The sequence below is a fragment of the Amphiprion ocellaris genome, chromosome 7 (assembly GCF_022539595.1).
Source record: "Amphiprion ocellaris isolate individual 3 ecotype Okinawa chromosome 7, ASM2253959v1, whole genome shotgun sequence".
In the NCBI taxonomy this organism is placed as follows: Eukaryota; Metazoa; Chordata; class Actinopteri; family Pomacentridae; genus Amphiprion; species Amphiprion ocellaris.
The window spans coordinates 7,455,172-7,480,690 of NC_072772.1; the positions used below are offsets into that span (position 1 = coordinate 7,455,172).

Below are 25,519 nucleotides of genomic sequence, written 5' to 3' on the forward strand. Positions count from 1 at the left end.
AACATGTTAGCATTGACATTGTGAGCACATGCGGTTTTGTTTTAGAGCCCTACAGAGCTGAAAGCAGAGCTGAAGATTCTTAGTCTGTTTTTCTTTTGTTTTTTCCTGGCCGTGCTCACATACCATGAGGTGGGGCAATTATACTTGGACTTAAGTTTCATTTTTACTTTCAGTTTTCAGCCACTCTTTGGTTAGTTTGGGCACCAAAACTACACGGTTAGATATCACACTTTAGTTGAAGGTTGGTTACATTTAGGCTCTAAAAGTTCTTGGTGAAGTTTGGCGAATTGCCATGATTTGGATTAAAATACGACCTTATTTCAACATGTTAGTTGTTTTGCCTTCACTTTTAAAGTAATAAAGTAAATGATTTATTGATTTGAAACGTGTTTGCAAGTATAAGACATCGCAACTCAACATTTTCTGGTAGAAAATACAAGCTCTTTAAAAACAAGACTTCAGTTTTGTTAGTATAAGAATGGAACTTTTTGGAGACCAAGTTGGTTATTTATGTCAACACTCCTTCAGATTTATCTCATGAATGACTGTCGGGTTGGAAAACACTGACCTGAAGACAAAAGATCCCCTCCAAGAGCACAAAGCCCTTGAAGTTTTCAGACACTAAGTAAACATGACCGCAATAAACGGGAGTCAGACTTTTGTGGACTCAGATGGAAGAGGGTGAGAGGTCGGAGAGAAAGCTGCCTCCTTCTGACCTGAGAAAGGAATTTATTACTCGCTGAGACACTTGCAGCTAATTCCTTCAGGGATTGGAGCAGAAGGGGGGACATTTACAGATTTACTAACTCCCCTCCCTCCCTCTCAGCTCCCCTGTCATTAGTTGCTTCCTGCACTCAGGCATCCAGCTGGGCTTCATGGTGTCTCAAATCTGCTCTGCTCCCTTTCACTTGTCTGCAGGAGTTATTTATGTCTGAGCAGCCTGAGCATGCATTTCTTTGTCTCTTCTCTTTCATGTTTTTCTTGTGTCCTTGGTCATTGTGTCTTCAGTCAGTCCATATTATGTCTTCATTGCAAACCTCGTTGTTTTACATATATTTGTATTATTATTTTTGCACAGTAAGGTGTCAGAGCTTAGCAGTGTGCAAAACGGTTAAGCTTTCACCCAGTTAGATTTTTGGAGCATCATAGTAAAGACTGTCTGAGATAATCCTCTTACACATCACTGCCACTGCACACACAAGCACAGTGGCACAAAATCACCCAAAAGTAGAGCCCACAAATACACCTTAGCACACTAATCGCAATCTCGGACTAGGAATTCACCTTTATTGTGGTGCCGTGTTTTTTTTTTTTTTCAACGCTGCTTGTCTGCTTTACCTCTGAGATAAGAATTTTGTCCTGAAGGCAGAAATTCTCCTTCTGGGAGTCACTAATGTATTCACTCATATCTTTAATACTCCGCTGCCACTCCCAGCTCTGCTCACGGTGAGATTTACTGCAGGGAGGTGAACCTTCAGAGCTTTCAGATCACTCCTGTGTGTAATTGGGAACGTGCACCTGTGTGTATCCCACCCAGGTTTGACTTTGCATCAGCAGGGGTCTGCAGGATGAGCGTGTGTGTGCAATGAAAGGCGGTTATCGAGCGGCGGAGAGCCAGGACAGCTGAGTGGCTCCTGGCTCGGTGCTGCGGACGTCTTCTGAAAGCCTTGACCCACTTCCAAGTCTCCTCCCCCCCCCCTGCTAACCCAAACACGCTGCATACTGAAGCAGCTCCACCACAATCTGCTGAGCTGCAGTGAAGCTCTGCATGCAGACGCTGGGGAGACTGTGTGTCTGTCTAATAAATAGAGTGTGTGTGTGTGTGTGTGTGTGTGTGTGTGTGTGTGTGTGTGTGTGTGTGTGTGTGTGTGTGTGTGTGTGTGTGTGTGTGTGTGTGTGTGTGTGTGTGTGTGTGTGTGTGTGTGTGTGTGTGTGTGTGTGTGTGTGTGGGGGTACTGCAAGGTTACGCTGCTTGTGTGTAGATGGTTTTCAGAAGGTACAAGACCTTGGGCAAAGCCATAGAGAGATGCTACTTCTGCTGAATGTATTAATGAGTCGATCACTAGTTGTTACCAACCAGCCGCAAACGTGTTCAACAGCGGCAGGATTCTATGTGTTGTGATGATGAGCTGCAGGAGGAAGAAGTAGCTGCATGGATTTGGATCAAATTTAAACCTTTGAGGACCAATTCTACTGCAGACAAATGTTTTCATGTATTCTGCACATTATTTATCTGTTTTTTGGTCTATTAAACATTGGAAAGTAGTAACCCCAGCCCATCGTGTTATTTTTGACTCTTTTAAATGTTATTTTGTGTGATTCACAGTGCCAAGCCCAAATATATTCAATTTAACATCAACTAAGTGATGGGAAAACAGCACAATTTGCACAAATGAGAACCTGGAACCAGAAAATGTTTGCCTCTTTCCTTAAAACAAAGTGATTATCAGTATAGATGCAATTTGTTCTATCGATTGAGACAAAGAAAACATTGCAGTTATTATAGTGCCATTTTTTTTTAACGTTTCAAGTAATATTTTCAGTTTTAGCATTGAATCCTTTGTGTTGGTATTTGCATGTAAGGCTTAAATCTGCTCTGATTATGTGTGTTTCTGATCCTGCAGGGTTCAAGCTGAGTTTTAGAGCAATGCAATGGTGCAATTTACATACGCACTGTCAGCGGTTGATTGCATTAAACTGTAGCTCTTTGGGAAAAAGAAAAGAATGATAAATCACTGGTTTGAACTCAGGCTGTCATTCACCAGAATGAAAGAGTCCCTTTAGTTATATAAAACCAACTTTTGTAATGCACTATTTGACAAATGTAATTTGTTATCTTTGGTTTCTTCATAAAAACTAGCCTACAGGACACCATAGTGGTTTTACCAGAATAAACCAAATCCAGACACCAAGAACTCAACAAAGCCACTAAAATCGATAGATACAAATTTTATGGTAATGGAAACAGAAGGAAATTGGGATGCGATATGGGACAAAGTGAATTATTGTGCTCCAGCCATTGGGGCCATGCTCACTATTTAATACTTTCAGATGTCGTTTTAAGCCGCCCAGTGCAGAGACGAGGCCAGACGGCTGGCTGATGGAGAGAAGCTCCACTGGGAAGGAGTGGAGACACTCACTTAGTCATGGATGTTAGACACAGAGATTTAGACAGATTACAAACAAGCACACGCAAGCCTGCAAGCATGTCAGCTGTGCACGAAGCCACCAGTGCACGGCTGTGTATTCCATACGCACAGGGATTAGCACACATTTTGATTTATGGGCACATGCAGAGCAAATGTGCTTACTTACACGAAGACACTGTGTTTATAAGCTGAAAATGTGCAGAGAGAAGCAGTTTCAGATCAATAGGAGGATCAGCGGAGCAGTACCTGGGTTTTCCAGTTTTCTGGGGCCGGTTTCTCCAAATGATGTGTTCAACAAAAGCCCCAGACTCATCTGAGATTATCATCGTCTTTCATCTGATGTAGCTTGTATCGTCTGCCATCAGTCACCAGGAAATAACCTTTGCTCACCAGTTTTATTTTGAATATAAAACCAGAATCAGTCCATCAGTGTGTGTTAAGTCATTTGCATATCTACACGTGAACTTGAAAGTGATCACCGCCTGTCTGTCTCCATCTCTTTGTCATCTGTGCTTCCATCTGGCAACATCTGATGTCTGTCAGACAGACTGACGGATTCAAGATTGAACTCTGGTGACAGATCAGACAGAGATCTGCAAATGAGAATGTCTTCTGGGCTCAGTTTCAGATTGATTTGGCTAATCGGCCAGTTCAGCACTTTAAAGGTGATATTGATATAAACAGTCTCATTTCACCAACACAGTTCCATTTCCAGAAAATCAGAACCGCAGACTATTGATTTTAGTTTTACTTTAACAGAAATTTGACAATGAGGAGCACTGTTGTGAACCTATAAAGATGTAGATTTTTGGTCATCATAATACTGTAGCCACTGCAGTTTTCTATGTTTCAACAAGTGAATAAGTTGTTTTTGGACATGACATCTGGGGTCATTTTCAGCACTACTTAATTTTAAACCATCTTTAAAGTGGGGTAGGCAGTATTTTTGGTCATCATTATACAGAAAAATCCATACTAACCTTTCAGTATGTTGTAATTCAAGTGGTCTGGGAGTAAACTAGACTTCTGCATGTTCTCCTGGGCTAACTTTCAGGCTTTAGAAAATCTCACCCATGATGGGAAATGTTGTCTAATCACAGAGCTTTTCTATTAATCGTGTGGGATGTTATGAACTGCAGTAAAGTCATGGTAAGCACAGGATGTTGGGGTGAAGCTGGTTACATGGAGGACTTTCACCTGGGTGGTTGAGATTGGAATCCCAGGTGAAGCTACAAATAGCTGTGTGTTCTCAAATTTAGTTTGTTTTTTCACCTTTCCAGATTCCTGCCAACTGTAGCTTTAATACATCTATGGTTTACCAGTGTAAGAAATTTGTTTTTGCCTTTTTCAACAAATGCTGGTAAAAATTTAAGACTTCAGTCCCAGTTCAATTTTTTGGACGTTTAACTTAAGCTAGTTAGCCTAGCTGGCTAAGTTACCACGCTTTTATTATTATTATTATTATTATTATTATTATTATTATTATTATTATTAATAATAATAATAATAATAATAATAATAATAATAATAATAATAATAATAATAATAATAATAATAATAATAATAATTGCATTCCACAGCAGGATCCTGATTGCTGTAATGTCGGGTGTTTTGTCTTTGTGTTTTCCTTTTGTCTGTTTTTCTAATGCTCAGCTGCGTGTTTCAGCATGATCTCACTTGTCTTTGGCTGGTGTGTGATACATCTACAAAGAGACTTGTTATCACCATGAAAACTATAATTTGGGGCCCTGCAGGGTGTCATTAGGAGAGTTAAAATATGGTTTATGGAACGCAGTACTATATCACACATATAATGTTCTGTCAACACAAGAACAACTTCATTTGGTGTTCACTTCTTATTAAAGTTCCTGGAGGTCTGAGTTGCTGATTGACTGACACACTAATGATGTTCTGCTTACTCACGTTTATTAGTTAATGCTTTTGTCAAGCAAAATGGCAAAATATGTTCTGGTTTCATCTTTGAACACATTTTCAATAATTAGAAATCACTGGGTTTTAGACTGTTTTCCACTTTAAATTCATCATTTTTGGACCTAAAGATAGGTGACCTTGAATTAGGTGCTATGAAATAAATGTTGAAGAGAAAACATTTGACTGCTGTATGTCTGGATGTTTTTTTGTCATTCATGTTTAGTGCGATATGAAGGAGTAATGACATGATTTTTATCTTTAAGCAACCATTAAAATGTCTTAGTTAAGTGCTCATTGGTCTGTTTTCGTCTGTTCCTCTTCAGGTGTTGTGAGTGCAGCGCCTCACTGTCCCACTGGTATTATGAAAAAGATGGACGGCTTTTCTGCAAGAAGGACTACTGGGCCAAATTTGGGGAGCTGTGCCACGGCTGCAACGACCCGATCACCACCGGCCTCATCATGGTAAGAGGATCCATCGGCTGACTCACCTCTCATCACCTCCCGCCCTCTTTGTTTGCTGATAAACCTCGAGTTACAGCTTGGAGCCGCGACACTCTGAGAGTCCATGCATTTACTGTCCCACCGGCTGCTGTGTGCCAACATGCATAGATCCACACAGGATCTGTGCCAGACCTGTAACTGACCCTGATGCCTGCGGCTGCTTTGTCCGGTCATCTTACAGACCACCAGTGAAAGTCAGAGCTGTTGTTGTGATACAGGAGAGGATCGCGTGCACAATAGATGTGGTCGCAGCGCCGGAAAGCAGATAGACTCCACTTCTGCTGCTGCATTATAGAGAAGACAAGATACCTACATCAGAGGAGAGCTGCGCCTATTTGTTGATTAGTGATGGAATAAAACACAATCAAAGGTTGAACTGACTGATTAATATTATATGTAGCTGTAATGAAATATGTTGTCTTTCTGTGCCTCAAGGTTCTGTTTTCCTGCCAGCTCAAAGTAGCAAAAAAAAAAAAAATACAGATGCAGCGTGGTTTTCTTTAGGTAGGAGTTTATTTTGTGCCTGTTTGGAGATCTCCTGGCTACAAGTGAACTCATCTCTGCTGAGGTGCGTGGAGACGGTTAGCCGAGGCTGCGTTTGTGCTGATTGGGCGGTTCACAGTGCAATTTTGGCATAAAAACAGGCTTCTGTGCTGCTCAGATCAGCCCTTAGAACAAACACGAGGTCATTTTAAGGAGTTTTAGTTTGCAGTACCACACACAGACATTTCCAAGGTGCTGCACAAAACAGTATTTGCTGAGTTTTGGTTTGCACAGTTTGACCATCAATTACTCATTTAAGTAATTTTTGAGCAGCTTATTAGTTGTGAGAATTTTAAGCTTATATTTCTTTTGTGTGATAATTAACTGAGTATCTTCTCTGTTTTGGAGTATTAGGAAAAATAGAACATATGACAGTGTCAGCTTTTAAAAAAAATATTTCAAAATTAAGCAATCCGTTTATTCAGGAAACAATCAGCAGATTCATTGCAGTTGTAGCCTTTCTCACCAATAACGTCTTCCCCCTGTCATGCAACATAATCTATATATCCTGTATGTTTGATACTTAGAGCCACATATCTGTTGTTAAGCCAGTTTTAAATTTAGGTTTCAAATCTGGCTGTGTACCTTGACCCTGCTGCATGTTTAACATACACTTTTCCTACCTGCTGGCTTTTTGCATAAGCTGCAGGATGTATTTAGAAATGTGAATAGTGTGTGGAGTTTATTTATGGAGTGCACATTCTGGTGAACTGCAGAGTTGATCTTTGCTAATCCGTATTGTGTTCACACTACCCTGTAAGGTGGAATTTGAATCATCAGCCGTGGTTGCAGATGATATGAAAATTTTGTCAGCTGTGGAAGGAAATATGTGAAGCTCTTATTGTGGAAAACTGCCGCCTGTCTACTTTGCATGAAGGTTATATGACAGGGAAATTATCCACACCAAACAGTAGCTAATCATTTTAGAAAGTGTAAAAGTGCTTTTTGAAGTGGCGTTCTCTCAATTTGTACCTTACATGTAATTTTTAGAGCACTGAAGTTCCATTTTTATGTTTAATTTTAAACCCAATGTTACGTTGCTGTTTAAAACGTCCCTGTTAAATAGTTTTACTGAAGCAAATTGTGGTTACAAAATGCATAGTGGATAGTTGATGTGATAAATTGCCTCTAAAGCCACCTAAAAGCCAGACTATTGACTGAATCAATAATTCACTCACTGTCTGTGGTCCTCTGATAGAAGAAGTCTGCTAAAGTGAAAAACTGAGGTCATCCTTTGCACACAAACTATCTGATTTGTCACATTTCCCTCCTGGTCAGATGCTGCAGCCATGAGAATGTGATGTTTGTGTGAATGTGTGCATGTATTTTATCATCTACACTGCCTCAGACAGTTGCCCTTTGCCATGCAATCTCATTAATGAAACATGTCTGAGACTCTAAAGTGAATTGTGTGGAGGAATCACGGCTTCTCTCTCCTCCTCTGGTTTATTGCTACTCTTACAGTGCAAAGTCACTGATTGACTGTCTCTGCAGTGGCACTTTAGAAAATTTGACATCGGTCAGCCAATCTGGCTTTAACTGTGAAGATGGCCAGACCAATTGGATTACAGTGTAGACGTGCAGGCTGAGGTTGGCTACCTTTGTCTGTGCCACAGACAGAAAGAAAAGAAGGAGATGTCTACTCCAGTCCTGCACAGTCACTCTGACACCTCTGCAGACTCACAGAGAAGCCTATTTTTAAAATTCACTGATGCCGCTGCATCTAAAAAGCTGCTGTCTCAGTCAGTGAAAACACTCCATGATGCAGCGATGAGTCAGAGTCTGCAGATGAACCTGATGGTCATCCAGTAAGAAAGAGCTGTGATTGTGTTTCGTGGGATTTCATCACCGCTGCTCCAGCCACGTCCGCCATACAAACTGAGCCTTTCTTTGCTTTAATTTTTGAAGATTAGACTTATTAGTTTTCCCCAGGGGTAGAGGAGTTATATTTCCAGCAACAGTGGGTGAGGAGACGTTGAAACAAACGATTAGTTTCTAGTTTGCATCTGGAGCCGTATTTTTAATGAAATTTTGGAATATTTTCGAGCTCACGTGATCTGGGCTGTTTCCCCGCTGTGTGTATTTACTGTATATAGAGCTTATAGAGGTCTGAGTGTCATGTCCGTGTGAGTGCTGTAGCCTTAATGCCTCAGTATGCTTCCACCAAAGTGCTTGCTGGATTATTTCACAGCTTGAGATAATCCTTTTGAACTTCAGAATGAGCAGTTTGGTCTGTATTTGACAAATTTTGCAGTTTTCCAAAACCAACAATCCAGCAAGCTCCCAAATTTATGCAGCAATGGAAGCGTGTGGATGTGAGAAAGTGTGCAGTGTTGAACCTCTCAAACTCTTTGTTTATTCTTCACACAATTATTAACGTCACTTTTTGTTTGCGTGTAACTGAGTGCAACACAGTTAAGGCCTCAGATGAGGGACTCTTTCAAAATGTGTGACGCTTTTCCAGTCAATCACATCGACATGTTCAGAAATGAGGGAGGCACTGTGTTGTGAGTTGGCCAATCTGGACAGAAATGCACAATATTGTTGTGGTTAGAAGCCACGCCAAACAACTTAGTTTGTTTCAAGCATAATAAATCCTTATGCCTTTTCGGGTTTGGCTTCTTTGTTGCCTGTCATCATCCCCTCCATCTTTCTGTGTATCTACAATCCAATATAGGCATAAATGGACCACCTTCAAAGCTTAGTATTTATCATCAATGCACTGACAATATCCAAGTAACAAACTAAGTATCACCATGACCAAAACGCAGGACAATACGTTAAATCATTTCTTCAGTGTAATAAAACAATGATCTGGCTGGCAAAGTTGCTCAGTTACTCTACAGGAGCATTGAGTTTGCTCATTTGGCACTTTTGGGACTTTCTCGTCTATGTTAGTTCAACTTTTATCTGATTGGAAGGTCCAGAAAAAGAAAGTAGGTGGTTTCCAATGTCATGAATGAATTGCAAAAGTCCCAATGATTTGGTGGTTTTTATATCTGATGTGTTTTTTTCAGTAACACAGCTGCCCTGCGGATGGGGCCATTGTTCAATTGAATATTAAGTCCTACACTATGATATTATTTTGAGGAGACTGTGTGTGTTGGTGCAGTTTGAGCTTGCTGGAATGTGAATATTTAGCTGCTAACAGGTGTGTTTCTGCAGCTTCTGCTCCTGTCGGCACCTTCAGCCTTGAGTAAACTGGGAGTAATTCAGCTGGAGGACGGTTCTCGTTATTTACTACCCACCTTTACTCGGACTGATTTATGTGATGAACAGTGAGTCAACTGATGTAATTGAATTTTCTTTCCTGTCATCCCCCTCTCCTTATGTCCGTCCATCACTTCTCCCACTGATAGATGAATCTGCAGTAATCCCAGTTGCAGGCACATTTAGTTTGGAGTCCGTCAGCCTTTCTGCAAACTAGTCGAGGCTGAGGGTGATGGGAGTCGAGCCAGACATCGACCTGAACCTGTTAGATGTCCAGAGTTTGGGAGAAGATTTGGTTTTCAGTGTTTGTCGCTCTTACAGCTTATCTTTGCCTCAAACGCTCCATCATCAGCCTTTTATAATTTAAGAGAGATTATGTTGATTACGGATGTCGTGATGTCAGTTGGGTAGTTTTCTTTAACGCAGAAGAAAAAACATCTTCCCCTGTTTTGAGCATTGTTGCATCTATGAGTAACATTATGTCTGTGTGTTCATGTAATCCCACACTGACTCACTGATGACCAGATAAGGACTCTGTTGCTGAAGAATGTGGACAGTAGTTATACGTTTGGGGTTGCTGTTGTCATGGAGCGAAAATAACAAAAATAAATAGGAAAAGTAGCAGATTTTTTCAGTGATGTAGACATAACGATACAAAGAGTTGGAAATGTGTTTATTTCATGGGAGATATTTTGCACATGTAAAACTTTTAACTTGCTATCTGCATTTTCTATTCAGTGACAGAACACAGGTGGAGTCAGGATCAGAGGCATATAAATTGTTTGCTTTTCTGGACAGTATCATGTGTTTGCAGGTTTGCCAGTAAAAACTAATAAAAACTGTTTTTAATTTATATTCCCATTTATTAAAATTGCTGCATATGTAGAGTGTGTTATACAGATTTACAACACGTATGATAGCGGACATAAACAAAAGATTAAGTTCTTGCTGATACCAGTATGTTAAAAATACAGATTGGACTCGGGACATTCCTGTTGTTTATATGATTTGACTCAGCAGACCAGCCATCAATTTGCTGTTTTGTATATTTTCGTAATTTCAAAAAGCTTCGGTTCGATGGTTTTGTCATGACTGGTTTCAAATATTGAAACTTAGGGACTTTCTTTGTTAAAGTTTTCTTGTTTTGTTCCTGAAATTACAAGATGTACTTCAGTAGCTGAAGGTGGAATCCGAGGCATTTCTTGGAAATCACAAGTGCTCGTGAATCGTTGGAATTTTTTGGCATCGTATGTTCACTTCTGAAAACCAGAGAAACATGTGAAGTTACATCATGTGCTGTACCCCTGTTGTCATGCCAACTGTGCACTGTTATCATTTTCAGTTTTACTTTGCTAAAAATACCTGAAGCTCTATGTAGTAAAGTGTTCATGATGACAATACACGTCTGTTAATGGAATTTAAAAATCATTTTAAATTAAATCAAAATAGTTCAATTTAAGCTTTATGTCAGGTAGTTTAGTAATTATATTTAACTGTTATTGGTTGAGTGTCAAGCTGTAACGTTATGAGTGGTATAAAGATACTGTTTGTGGTTAATACTAAGAGAAACGACTCACAAATTCCCCGTCACACACATCTACATCACACCAGTGGGAGTTGATACAATACTTTACAGATCTGGGACTTTCCATTGGTTTGGCAGCCAGGTCCAAAAACATTTCAGTTTCTCAACTCTTGATGATTGTTTTTGCTTCTAAGTGAAGACAGACACATTGGTCATAAGTGTTGTGAAATCATATGTGTTGTTAAGATGTTGTTGCTGCTCAGGTCGGGAAAGTGTATTTCCAGCCGTTGATCTCATTAGTTAAGTTGAATAAAGACGTGTGAGAGTGAAGAAACGTTTAAACTGCGTAAAATTGTCTTGTCACATACAACCCAGCTCAACTATTGTACTACAAACTGAAGCTTCACACTTTATTATCTGTTTTTTATTCTAATTCTTTCAATCAGAGATCATGAGTCTACACTGACCTTCAGCTAAGTGTATTTAGACACTTGGTTAGCGTTTCCTCTTCCAGTGTGGAAACAGTGACGAAAGCAGCAGCCTCTGTAGACCAAATCCCCCCAGTGGTGTAGCTGTGGGCTTTTGGGTTTCACTTCTATACTGAGTATCAGCAGGTTTGACTAAACTCAACTTTTGCTTTTTGTATTTCATTTTAGATATGGTCACATTGTTATTCTGCTATGCACACTATTGACTGTGCATTTACTGATCCAGTTTTTCACTCTTGGTACCAACGTTTGCACAGTTTGAACTTAGAGAAGTAAGAAAAATAGTTACAAAGTCGACCAACTGACTCTGTAAAGCCTGTTCCACTGTTTCTGAATAATGAATTTGTTTAAAATAGAAAGACTTTTCCTTGCCTGTTGATCAGTGTATGCTGCGTGGTACGACTGCTTGCCCAGTCTTATTTAATTGTGACACTTTGTACTTTTGGAAGGGCGTCCCACCCAAAGTTTAAACTCTCCCATCAGTGCTTTTATAAATTCATACTGTCCTCATGTGGCAATGCTCCATCCATTTTAAATCTTTAAAGCTCAGGCACCCAAATAGCTCAGCACAGGGGCTGTAGTCCCCGACGCAGCAGTCATGGGTTTGAATCCAGCCCATGGCCTTTTACTGCATGTCATTCCCCTACTCCTCTACCTACGTTTTCTGTCTTTCTCTCCACTGTCCTATACATAACAAAGGCAAAAATGCCAAAAAAAAACCTTAAAAAATGGTTTAAAGCTCGACTTTTCAAAAACAAAAATCAAATATTTTTTCCAAATCCTTCAGCCTGAGTTCCTCTCTATAGTTTGCTAGTGTTAACCTTCTCTTCCTACCAGCCACCGTCAAAACCACTGAGTGTAAGAAGACTGGTATTTTACTTTACTTTAAAAACATTACGTATCCTTTATTCAGAGGAACTTGGTGTGGTAAAGTTGCTGCTGATAGGTTGAGTCATGTTTTTCATTCCTCTATCCGTGTGACTGCGAGGTATTTATAAAGGCGTCTACTGTGCAGTGGTAATGGGAGACAATCAGCTGCCTAGAGACAGAGTTAAAGGAGAAGTTTATTTCCACGCTCACTATTTTTTTTCCATCAGTTATAGAGTGAGAATCAACTGCAAGAAAAAAATTGCAAGTTGCCATCTGTATCCGCAGTCGGTGGTATGTTGGTTCTGAGCTAAAGCCCCAGTAGAAGCTTATTTTCATTCTTTGGATGGAAAAAAACTCACTTTGCTCTTTTAAATACATTCAAACAGGTAAGCAGGAAAGGACTGAACATCACAGACTGATAATGTTTAGCAGCATCCATATCAATATGATATATATAAACTAAGTTGTTAATTTGTAAGACAGTAGTTCCAAATGATTAAAACCTGCGAAAAAATGCCACTTTGTGTTAAAATATTCCACATAGAGACTCTGTATTGCATCTCATTATAAGATCTGAAAATTCTTTACCATTAAAAACCTCATGTGTAGCTGGTTTTTCATCTCATGTCCACTGCTTTGTGATAAATGTGTATCAGAACATTAAAAACGGTGTCACACCATCAAATCATTCAGACTAAACTGTAGTGGTGTCATCTCCTTGCTGACCTTTCCCCTGGACGTTGCCTCTAGAGTGGATTTCTCAGCGTTGGCCACTTTTCCCCCCACAGCTTCCAGAACTCCCACAGCAACCTAATCGTGATTGGCCCACCAGCCGTCTCTCTCTCTGCAGTCTGTCTCCACCACGTTAACACAAGAACAGCAGAGAGAGAACAGTGTGCATCTGTTTGTCTATTAATATCTGCACACTCAGATGGTCCTGCAGCAGTGGCTTGAAGCGATGGGAGGGATCGGCACCTCGAGGCATGCAGGGAGGCTTCGCTTTGGACTTTAGAAAGTCATCTGTCCTTTGCAAGTAAAGAAAGACAAAAGACTATAAGTAGATTACACCAAGTAGTACAAGAGGCAGGAGACCTTGGCCTTTATTTTTGCGTTTTCTTGAACTTTGTGCCATAAAATCCTACAGGTTGTCATCTGAAGTTACTCTTGTTTAACTATCAGCTATTTATTTGAATATTTGCATCCATCCACCGACTGTCCAAGAAGGACTTAGTTGGTCAAACGCACATCGTTGTTGACATACATAATGTAATAAATGACGTAAATATAAAGAAATCTTTGAACGTTTTCGGCTTCTTTCAGTCATAACTGCACCTAACACTGTCAAAACCTGAAAATGTAATAATAATACATTTTATTTGTATAGCGCTTTTCAAAACACTCAAAGACACTTAACATAGTTGCATATAAATCAGCAAACATGTTATGTTTTTCTTTTCCTTTTTAATATCTTTCCTTCTCCTTTAAAATACTGTTTTTTATAATTTAAGAAGCATTTTTATTTATTTGTATGCCTATATACTTCTGACTGGACATGCTATACTGTTTTGCACTTTTGCATACAAATTTGTCATATGCGTACAATGACAAATACAGAATATGCTTATTTTCTGCTTAAATGTAAATATCTGCTACATTTACGGGTTTTAAATATTATTTTAGATGGTATTATATTATTGCAACTCAATATTTTGGGTTTTGTGATTTTTTTTTGCACTGAAACAATTTAAAGACACCACCTTCGCTTGTCACAACTTGCGATGGCAGTTTTCACTATTTTCTGACACGGAAATCAGTAGAATAATTGATAGTGACAAACATTTTTAGTTGCACCTCTCATCAGGTTATTCTACTTTTATTGTATTTTTTTTTAGCAGCGTACCATCTGTGTGTTGTATCTTATGCCTTTAAACTGACAAAATGAATTGTTTCCTTCACGTAACCATTCAACAAGTGGAGCTCTGTGACTGTCACCCTGCCGGTTTTCACTGGTTTCGAAATGAGATTGCAGGAACAGGGGGGCAGCATGGGAGAAGAAGAAGTGGAGGGGTGAGGAATCCACTGAACACACCAGAGATGGGAAGGAGGGGTAGGAGGGGTGTGTGTGTGTGTGTTCGTAGGCTTGCCAGCGCGTGTGCAAGAGTGGGCGTGGCCAAAGAGGAAACGATGAGGTCATAGCAAAAGTGAGTGAAGAGGAAGAGGGGGGAGAGAGGAGGAGTGACATTGATTCAGAGATGAGCTCAGCTGCAAAGGCGTGGGCTGCTCTCTCTCTCTCTCTCTCTCTCTCTCTCTCTCTCTCTCTCTCCCTCTCTCTCTCTCCCTCTCTCTCTCTCTCTCTCTCCTCTCTCTCTCCTCTCTCTCTCTCTCTCTCTCTCTCTCTCTCTCTCTCCTCTCTCTCTCCTCTCTCTCTCTCTCTCTCTCTCTCTCTCTCTCTCTCTCTCTCCCCTCCCTCCCCCCTGCAGCTCTCTCTCTGCCTCCCTGCCCGGCTTTGGACGCCGCCACTGTTTTGTTGTGACAGCGGGGGGAATCGCCTCTCCTCGGTAGAATGAACTAGAGCAGCGAGGAGAGACGCCGGCTCTCGCTGACATGGTGGGAGATCTGTTTTTCTGGAGCTTCTGCTGTCTCAGGCTGTGGAAAAGGGATAAGAAGGTGAGGCTGCTCTGGGTTACTGGGTGTCTGATGGCTGATATACAGTATTCATGAGCCGGTGAGGAGGCAGAGGGGAAGCAGGAGCTCTCAGGGCTGCTTCAGATGGTTTGCCGGTTGCTTCCTTGCAGAGTCTCTTTTTCCATCTTGTTGCTTTGCAAAACTGAAGTCAATCCTGCGTTTTTTTTTGTTGAAAGTGGGTCACTGTATTGCTTTGTAATTACAGATCCGCTGCTCTGTTTCTGTACGGTGTCCCAGTTCTTTTTTTTTTCTTCTTTCATGTCATGAAAAACTGATGAACCATGGCACGCGGGCTATTTTTAGAGATCATTCTTCCTCAGAAAATGAGTAGAATTCAAAGTGCCTTCAGAGAGATACACGCCATGCTGTAAACTGCTTCCTCATCTTACCACAGTAGATGTGGGGCTACTGGACGAAAGAGGCTGAATACATTAACAGTATTTCTACAGCGGAGGCCTGTGTATACTGTGGTACTGTACTGTTTGTGGCAGAAGGGGCTTTCCATTCAGAGAGCATCAATGTGACCCACTGTCTTCTCTCTCCGGCTTTCACTCTAATTGTATTTGCCTAAATGATGTCTTCTGTAGCTTGGAAGTCTACGAGGTCTTTTGGCAAGCAGAGTCACTTCTCCTTTCGACTTTATTTCTGCTCAGACGGTCTTGATTGCTGCGGCTTTGTGCAACATCATGATCATACGTTGTGTATTTAAGCATGAGGAATTCCCTTTGACACATTTCTGGTCCCAGTTTCTCTCTGTGGAGAGTATCAGGTACCAAATGCACGTGCTGTTTTAACTATTTCTTCACATGAGGTCATTTGTTAAACACCGTTTTTGAGCTGATTCTGTGAGCTCAGTCGCATATGGATTGTGTTTTTGAGTTTAGCCAATGAAGGAGGCTTCGGATTAAAGTTCATTACATCAAACATGAGGTTAAGCAGAGCCAGATCTCCCTTAATTTAGTGAGGCCATTCAGAAGCACCTTCTGCACTGTTGATATGAGGTCACTGTTCCACATTTAGCCGGAGCGGAGCGAAGTCAGCGGGTCTGACTGGTGTTTATAGAAGTGAAGGGCCCAGGGTCATAATGAATTGACCCTGCATATAAATACACATGCATGCACTCAGACCAATGCATATCTTAGTTTAAATTTGGTGCATAAAACTTCAGATAAATATTAGGCGATGTGGATAGAATATTATACAGAGTCCCAAAAGCATCAGATTTCATTATCAGAATATCAGATAAGTCAGTAATATCACTGAATGTGTAATTAAAAGATACCGTGTGTAATTTGTAAGTGAATTTGCTTGAAACAACAGCAAAATCCGTTAATTTTTAATTTTCTCTGTGCATTATTTCCCATTTTCCTCCCCTATTACTCACAATTACTTTACTGATAACAGCGCATGCTTAAAAACATCATTGTATTTAACAAGTCTGCCCTTTTTTTAGTCTTGGACAAGCTGCGAGATGTTGTGATTTTGAGTCCAGATGCAGTCCTTTTGCCATTTTGAAGTAATTTCTGTTATTTGTGATTCAGGCGTTTGGCATTTGTTGCTGCTCTTTATCTTTTTATGACCCTTCTCTGTTTACATTTCATGCCTCTCTGACATTATGTCCAAGATAATTATGATGTCTAAAGGCGAAATTATGCAGACCTCAGCTGAGGAAAAGTCAACATGGTCAAGTTGTCAAGAAACTCTGACTTAGTACCAACATGTTTCTTGGCTGTTTCGTGTCACTGGGAGCATTAGACTGCCATAAATTTCACCAGAATGGCTTGTAAGGGCCCATTCACATTCCACCACCAACTTAAGGTCACACATATAAATCACTAAAAACAAATGAAGCTCAAGGGCCCTGATACATCAAACCCACAGCGTCTTGCTGTCTGGTGACTGTTGGCAGTAATTACAAAACGCTTTAAGCCATTTGGTGCAGCTTCTTCTTAATTTTCTTACATCACCGTTTTGGTTTTATTTTTCTCCACAAGAAAAACAGACACAGACTGCAGACAGTGAGCTGACTAATGATAGTGGTCTGCCATGCTTAAGTAGTGATCACAGTAAATGCTGTCAACTTCTAAATAAAACTAAGACTACATGGTGGCCAGAAACCCTCAAATCTTTCTACTGCAAGGCCTCACCAGAAGATTAGCAGAATAACAGACAGGAGGAGACACATTCTGCCACCAAGGCCTTTTCCACATTGATATGGAGATTTTCATAGACAAATATCTTCCCCTCCAAAAAAAAATGTGACCACTTGAACATTGTTTTAATATCTTCATACAAACGAGAGAAAACTGGTCTCTATCCACTGTTGTTACTGGAATATCCTCATTACACAACGCAACAATGGGCATGTATTTACTACTGAGTGACCTAAAATGCTGTTTGCATGTGGATTAGAGGCCCAGACATAGAGGAGAACAATCCCTGTTTGTGCTAAAAAAGGCCAAACATAATGAAAAAAACTTTTTTTAAAGCTTTTCTCGTAAAGTACTCCAGCCTTGCCTCCTTAAAAGTCAGTTGTGGCAGCTCTTAATACATATTTAACTGAATTACAACAGTAGGTACGTGGAGATTTTATCAACTTTAAGTCAAAATTGGTTTAGACAAGTAGTTGTCAAAACCATTTTAATGTTACCTTGTATGCATAATTAAAGTAATATATACATTTGTAAATGTAGGTATTACTGTGTTTGTGCAGTTTTATTTCCTATTTGTGAAGCTGCAGTGACTTTGTGTTCACATAGCTCATGTCTTTATCCCTCCGCTACTGTGGGCTCATTTTTACTGCAATGTGAAGCCCTGCAAAACCATGACTAGAAGTAGAAAGAGCTCAAAGATGTCTTCTATAGTATGACACACTAATGATGCCCTAAATCATAAAATGAAAAAAAGAATCTGCTCAGTGTGTGTGTCAACCCAGTGCCTAAACATCCCTAAATTTTTGTCACTTGGCTGTTGGTCCCAAATGAGTCTTTCATGGTGTCATGATTGTGTTATGGAGCATATAATTGTTTTTTTTACAGAATCTTATTGGAGTGAATAGTATATTTTTAGTGAGTTTTTAAGTGAGGCATGTAGAATACGGTGAATTTGATTAAATATCACATTGTAAGCTTAGATTTGGTGACATGTTTCCAATTAAATGGTCTATTACAGAACTCTTGGAAAGTCTGACCATTATTTCTATTTTTAGTTTCTGACTGATCATTTTTTTAGAAGATATCCTTCACATCCACTGGCAGGTTTGGGGTTTAGAGGGTTTACAATCTAAGATGTTCATTTACGCTGTTAGGTTGAGTTTTGTGAATCAGTAGTTTGAATCAAACCACTGTTACCAACTCTTAGATGTGGAATTGTATTTCATTAAGGAGTCTTGAGCAAAAACTGCTGAGAAGTACTGGAATAAGATGTCACTGTTGGTAGATTTAAGAGTTTTAAAACCATGTATTAACTCTGGCACATGACCTTTGTGCTACATTTCTATCCATTAACAAGGAGCACACTGACAGGGTAACAACATGACTGAGAGTAGCTGAACATTGCGCTCTGACTTGACCCGTTTCTCCTGGACCCCGTGGACCTGGTTCCTTCGGGGAAACATGTGCACACAGTTGGGTTTCTTATCCCTAGAAGAGGCCGCAAGGCAACATGACAGCTGATACACACAGTCACACACTCATGAGCATGATGATGCGCTACTACACAGTGGATTTAGTACACATGTAGCACGCTCGAAGACACACACAGCCGTGATGTCAGGGTAAGAAGTGGAACCAGTGATGCGTTTATACACGTGACGTTTCTTGAGTCCGTCTTTTGAAGGCTGTCGGTCACATGGTTGATATCGCATAGTGATCATTTTCTTTATAGTTCGCAGCAGATCTTTCTTCCTATTTGTGTTTAGATCTAAACTGTGGAGAGGAAGCTTGCTCTAAATGTGAGGGCAGCAGCTGTCGCCTGTCAGATGTGGTTTTAAAGAGGGTGTGTGTGTGAATCAGGCCTGCATGGCAAGCAAATGGCCGCCACAGTGCCGGGTCGTGCAGAGCCACACACCCTTTTCATGTCCGTCCAGCTGTCCTCTCATCCTGTCTTTCCCATTTGTGGGGCTGCACCTAAGCCACACACAAAGAGAGAACGTCTACAGCTATCCACCAACAAATGTGACGCTAAAAATCATGATAAAATTGCTGCTTTTCTCTTAAAAATCTTCCAGTCTAGCAGCAATCTTACGGGTTAAATCCTTAGATTCTCTTTGCTCATCTCGCTTTCATGCTTCCTCCTTTTTGTGTTTACACTCAGTGTCGATTTCAAGCTGAAGCCGTTTTTATGAGGGTGCTTAGAGGACAAATAAAGAAATTAAATAGGTCAACAAGCCCTAGAGCTCACTTGCCCAGAACAAAGCCATTGCACTTCTCTCTCTTTCTCTCTGCTAAGTTCTTAGTCTACAATTCTGTATCTTTTGCCTGCAGCAGATGCAAGCATTCTCGTTTTTCACTGGAAAGGCAGGAAGAGAAAGGTTCAAAAGATACAAATAAGTCAGGATGTTTTCGTGTCAAAGCCAAGTGGTGGCATCTTTTGTTGGTGTTTAGCTGCAAGGAAGCAGATTTACAAAAAAAGCTGTTAATTAATATGATTTTGCAGCGTCCTCCTGGCTGCAGCCTGAGGCCCCTCGACATGTTTATCTGTGCGCTCGTGGTTTCACTGCTGCTCTCCCAGGAGGGTGGGGCTGCAGACATATGGCAATAGACAGGGAATTTATTGATTCTTTGATCTTCACATTCTCTCCCGTTTTGTCACAGTTTCTTTTTTATCTTTTTCCCCCTCTTTTATCTTCAGGTTTACCACCCATTTAGAGGTAGCGTTCTCTGTTTGGGCACATGTTAGCTACGCTTTTCATTTTCTTCTGCTGTTGAGGCCTCTGTTCACAGCAGGTTTGCAGCCATGAGTTCATATTTTACTCTGCAGTGATGCTGGTTTGATAAGTCAGGCATTTAGCCTAAATGATAAAAACTCTCGTAAGGCCTCAAGTAATGATTATTATTAGTTAATCTATTACTCTGCTGATTATTCCCCCCAATTTATTAATTGTTTGACTTGTACAATGTCAGAAAATAAAGAAATTGATCGAAATGCAATTACAGAATACAAAACTAACATTTTCTTTAATTTTCTTTCTGCGTTTGATTGATTATTCTTTGTCCAGCTCCCCTCCATCCAGTGCCTCTCCTTCGTCTTGCTGTGCTGCATTAGCAATGCAGATCATTGCAGTTGAAGAGTGCTGTCAAGGGGCCCACTCCCTCCTAAATTTTTCGCCACTCAAAGCAAAAACTGAAACCACAAGCACAGCCTCTGGGGAGAAGACAGCTTCAATGCACTCGACCTTTGGTGCTGAACATGTTTAATCATACATGTCATTTGCATAGACGCACGCCAAATTACCTGAAGGAGTTAAAAAGGGGTCGATAATGATATGCGGAGGTGAGAGCCGCTTAATCAATGGTTTTAGTCGATTGAAGTCACAACAAACAAGGACATGGATTTAATGAGCAACACTGAAAAAAAGGGGAATGTTGCTACTTGATTTATCGGATCATTTAAACTGTCTTTGGTCTGAAGATTACCAGCAGCTCAAAAACTGCCAGCGGAGCATCATCCTCAGATCTGCCAGCGTGAATTATCTGCTCATTCCCTGCTCTGTATTTTCTGGCCATAACTCAATTTCCTCCCTTGTTTGCAAAACTGCACCAAGCTCTGGAGGGGATCTGGCAGCAGCAAACACAATCTCTGAGCTTGTAACTCAGCATTACCCTCAGTGACCGGACCTCGCCCTACTTCCCAGACCGGCTGTAAAAGCCTCATGTTGCTCCGGTCACGTCGCAAGCACTGTTGCCCTCGAGCGATTTGTTTTTGGATCGGAGGACAAACATCCTAGCACATCACTCAGTGCATTATTTACATGTACGTTTTTAGGAAACAAATGAAAGAGGATTTGTTTAAGAGTGCGTGTGGTTTTTCTCTAACAGGTCGCAGGGGAACAGAAGTATCATCCAGAATGCTTCACCTGTCTGAACTGCAGGACGTTCATCGGGGATGGAGACACGTACGCTCTGGTGGAGAGATCCAAACTGTACTGGTGAGCATCCAGCAACATATATTTAAACATGCACACAATGGAATATCATAGTCCATAAAGTAGCAGTCCAATCTTCATTTCATTCAAAATTCATTTAATTTGCCCATTTTTAACACTGTCAGCCAGTAGATCATGCAGTTTGTGGTGCTTACTTACCAAAATATTCCTTATTTTAGCCAGTTTTCCTAATTCCATCTTCTGCCACCAGCTCATCCATTTCAAGAAATCCCTTTGAAACCAAAATCACAAAAATGCACAAGAAACCAAAGCTGCTGTTGATTGACAAAATCTTAAATTTTACTCAGCTTATTTCTGGCTTCAAAGGGCTAGTTGTCGGCATTAGGACAAACTGCGGTGACAAGTGACAGAATAAATGTTGGAAATCACACAGATATTTGAGCTTATGGTTTGAAAGTTGGCTCTTTTCATATTTTGTAACGGAATTTTTCCTGGAAGATACACACATGAAAGCAGAGTGGTAGAAATGTACTGTAGTTTGTCACTGAAGAGGCAGTTAAGTAAGAGAAGAGTCTTTGTATTAACATTTAAACTCCAGTAGCAGTTTGTAGTGTTATTGCTGTGCGGTTTTTGCTGTGTGTTTGGTTCAGGTTCAGGTTGTTCTCTGCTTGTGTAGCACCAGGGTTGTGTTAGTGTGGCTGTCATAAGCTACGGTTTCGAAATGTCTTGAATGTAAAGCAAGGCCCAATATGCAGAGTTACATTACTGTTGTAAACTCTGTAGGTTCTTATTCAGTTCTACAACAGATGATGCGACCCCACAGAACCCTGATCCTAACATCATGAAGTCAGTGTGAGATTATAGAGACTAAAGACACTGAGACAAGATATATTCCAGTAGTTGACGTGTCTAAGTGCCTTGAAAATCCATGAGCACACCAACCTTTGCACTTTGTATGACACTAAATTACAAATAAAAACTCTTTCTTCTTAAGAGCCCCCTCACTTTTGCTTTTAGTGATTACAAACAGAACATTCTTTGTCCCGTTTCTGACTGAAAGTGAATGATGACTGTGATTCATTGCATTCATTGAGAGATTCACGTGTTGCCAAGCTCAGCTGATTCAGGTGAAGCAGGAAAGAAAATCAGGAAATCCTTCAACCTCACATTTCAGAGAAATGGATCATGGATAACAGAGAAATGAATGTGTGTTGTGTAAAAAAGGTTATTGAAGTGAAATTTCACAAATGCTGTCTGAGTTTTGAATGACCTCATAGTTGCTTCATGAGTCTTTCTTGAATTCCCAGCATGTTTTGCTGCAAAAAAAGTCTTGTTTGTGAGATAAACCCTTAGAACAGATTTTAATTTATCAAAGGTCACGATGACCCTCATTTCAGAACAATGACTGCACAGTGTTTTCCTGATTGAGCTCCAACAGCATCTCGTCAACAACATGTGATGCTGTGAAAACTGTTGTTGCAATGAGAACTTGATGTTCCTCTAATGATTTCATGGAAAGCTCACGAGGATTCCCATTTCCTCTGTTCTCCTGCCCCTTTATTTCCTAACTCCCTCCTCGTCTTCTCCCTGTCCTCAGCGGCCACTGTTACTACCAGACCATCGTGACTCCGGTGTCGCTGCCAGACTCGCCATGTTCTCGGATCCCTCACACCGTCACGCTGGTGTCGATTCCTGCCTCCGCCGAGGGCAACAACGGACGCAGAGGACGAGGTTTCTCTGTGGCCATCGACCAGCCGCTCAGCCCAACCAACGGCTACAGTCCAGAACATGGACGAACTGTCAGAGTCTCCCAGTGAGTCTTGTGCATGTTTAATGGATATTAGAGCTGCAAGGATTATTCAGTTACTTGTCAGCAGTTGAATTAATGGCCAACTATTTGGACATATTCATGAATCGGTCTGAGTAATTCTCAAGAAAACTAAAATTCTGTGATTCCAGCTTCTTAAATTTGTATATTTTCTTGTTTCTTAACTCTTCTATGACTGTAAACTTGGGTTGTGAACAAAAATGACATTTTATAGACGAACAACTAATTGATAATAAAAATATTCATTAGTTGCACCCCTAGTGTGAGAAAAATACAGCAAGTTGAAAATGAAGGGCAAAGGGAGGATAAGTAAAGAATTGGAGCACTGGTAGAGGTTAATACGGTGAAGGACGAAGGATAAAGAAAGGGAGATTATGAATGGAAGGCCGAGTAATAGATGAGAGTCATTTAAAGTGTATAATAGACTGGAAAGAACAAGGAAATGAGCAGAAATCTGAGTCACCGTTCTTCAGATGAGCTGCATAATTATCGCATCCCAGGTCTGTGTTGAAATGAAAATGTTCAGTGTGTGCAGAAAGGTGTTTGAAGAGATTTTGTTCTGCTTATTGTTCCTCTTTATCCAGGGTGGATGCAGACTGCATCAGTCCAGATGTGAAAAACTCCATTCATGTTGGCGACAGGATCCTGGAGATCAACGGGACGCCGATTCACAACGTTCCTCTGGATGAGGTATTCAGCACCGTTCCTTATGTCTTTGATGCTAGAAGCACAGAGGATTTTGTAAATATGCAAATTAAATCCAGATGTCCTGAATTTAGCTGTTGTTGGGGAGGAAAAAGTGATGTTTATCTTCCAGCTACTGTAGAAAATGCTCGTTAGTTTTTGCTGTGGTTTCAAAGACTAAATTTCAAATCAACCATCGTGGCGAACAATAAAACTTTAAATAACTGTTTTTATTTTGTGACACAAATAATGAAGGAAGGTTTATTCTCTCTGCTTTATACAACCATGTGGTTTATGGTTTAGCTTTTCGCAGCACCAGTAAATGTTTCACCTCATTCTGAACTTACAAACGGAGCCACACTGAGCACTAGAAAGCATTTTGATGTACTTCATCCATTAAACCACTTCTTCATCCATTATAAAGGCCTCTGCCGTTCTGATTTTGGTGAACTTCTCTCCAGATCGACCTGCTGATCCAGGAGACGAGTCGGCTGCTGCAGCTCACCATCGAGCACGACCCTCACAGTCAGGGCAGGGAGGGAGGCTCCTCTGAGGCTGGAGAGCAGGTGGACGGGCCCCTGTCCACCCCTCTGTCAGAGGGCCCCAGCCCCATCCTGCCCATCACTGAGCCCCCCAACTCCGACATCAGCAACCTGAGGTCCCGCATCATCACGTAAGACATGACAGATTTACTGCAGCAGCAAGCTTTAAAGTGGGTTACACTTATTATTGCAGCCTTTTACCAGTGGTAAATGTGGAAGAGCTTTAATAAATATGATGATCCTGGTGATTAAGTGGTTGGTCAACTTGCAGCTGAATCACCAGGATTGTCAGATGTTTGAAGAGTGTGTTCACCATCCTTCTGTAAGATAAGATACAGCTTTGTGTCTCCTGAGTGAAATTAGCCTCTGTTCAACTACAGACAACACAAGAAATAAAGAAAAAAAAAACACAATTAGGAAGAGAATAAAAGTCATGCATATATTCAACCAAATATGAAAGACATTCCTATCCAAACTGTACATATACATCCACATATCTATCAACATATGTACCTGTTGCACTTGTAAGAACACCGTCTTGCATAGCCTTAACAACCTAAAACAGATAAATAATGCCAGTACAACAAATACCAGGGATCCAGAGATCAGCCGTTAAGATCAAACATGTAGGCCACATACACATCGAGTTTGCACTGAGCTGTTGTTTGTTTAGCAGTGTGATAGCAGATAAAAATAAAAGCCAGTTTCAAACGGCTGCTCTTATATTTTCAGGCTCTGTAATGTGTAGCTTAAAGCAGTAGTTTGTATTGTGTAAATAAAATGTGTGAGATGTCCCTCAGGGTCTTGTGTGCATGTTTGACAACAGTTTTTTTTATAGACAGCGTTCTTTCATCTCAATTAATTTAACTGCTCTTTTAACCGAGACGTTTAACTTTAAATGCATAGGATCTGATTATTTGCTGTATTTGCCATCATGAAAGTTTCAAACTTTTGTATTTACCAAATATAATATTTTAGCCGCAAATAATAACCATATATTCTGATCTCCTTGTCTTCATCTCTACTCTGTCGTCTTCATCTTTCTCTCTCAGGCGAAGTTACAGCATCGATAAGTCACCAGGCTCCAGCAACGCAGCGTCGCCCATCTCCCAGAGGAAGGACATCAATCGATCAGAGTCGCTGCGTGTCGTCTCAAATCGAACTCACCGCATCTTCCGCCCATCTGACCTCATCCACGGAGAGGTGCTGGGGAAGGGATGCTTCGGACAGGCCATCAAGGTAAACCTGAGGGCAGAGATGCTGTCTTCATATCAACTTCTTTGTTAAACACATGCGATGCAGTCATAGTTATTGTCCAGCAGGTGGCAGCATTGAGACACAGTTGAGAGGAGGAATGTTTGTGGTTTTCACACATCATGGACTCCTCAAAGTTCCCATGCTGACATACAGATGGTGGAACACTTCACATCAGAATCATCTTTAAATGTGTTGCTCA

At 40.7% G+C, this 25,519-nt stretch overlaps 1 protein-coding gene across 3 annotated transcripts in view; it reads left to right on the forward strand.

The window, feature by feature from the left end:
* limk1a (LIM domain kinase 1a) overlaps positions 1 to 25,519 on the forward strand; it is a 56,771-nt gene that overhangs the window by 22,210 nt on the left and 9,042 nt on the right. For 2 of the 3 annotated variants that reach the window (XM_023276915.3, XM_023276916.3), the window contains 6 exons: positions 5,405 to 5,543; positions 20,942 to 21,051; positions 22,607 to 22,822; positions 23,422 to 23,527; positions 23,983 to 24,194; positions 25,116 to 25,302. In XM_023276915.3, coding sequence (XP_023132683.1) covers positions 5,405 to 5,543; positions 20,942 to 21,051; positions 22,607 to 22,822; positions 23,422 to 23,527; positions 23,983 to 24,194; positions 25,116 to 25,302 — 970 coding nt within the window. Of the gene's footprint in view, positions 1 to 5,404; positions 5,544 to 14,710; positions 14,886 to 20,941; positions 21,052 to 22,606; positions 22,823 to 23,421; positions 23,528 to 23,982; positions 24,195 to 25,115; positions 25,303 to 25,519 lie in introns of those variants that run through there. The other variant, XM_023276917.3, reaches the window with a different exon arrangement.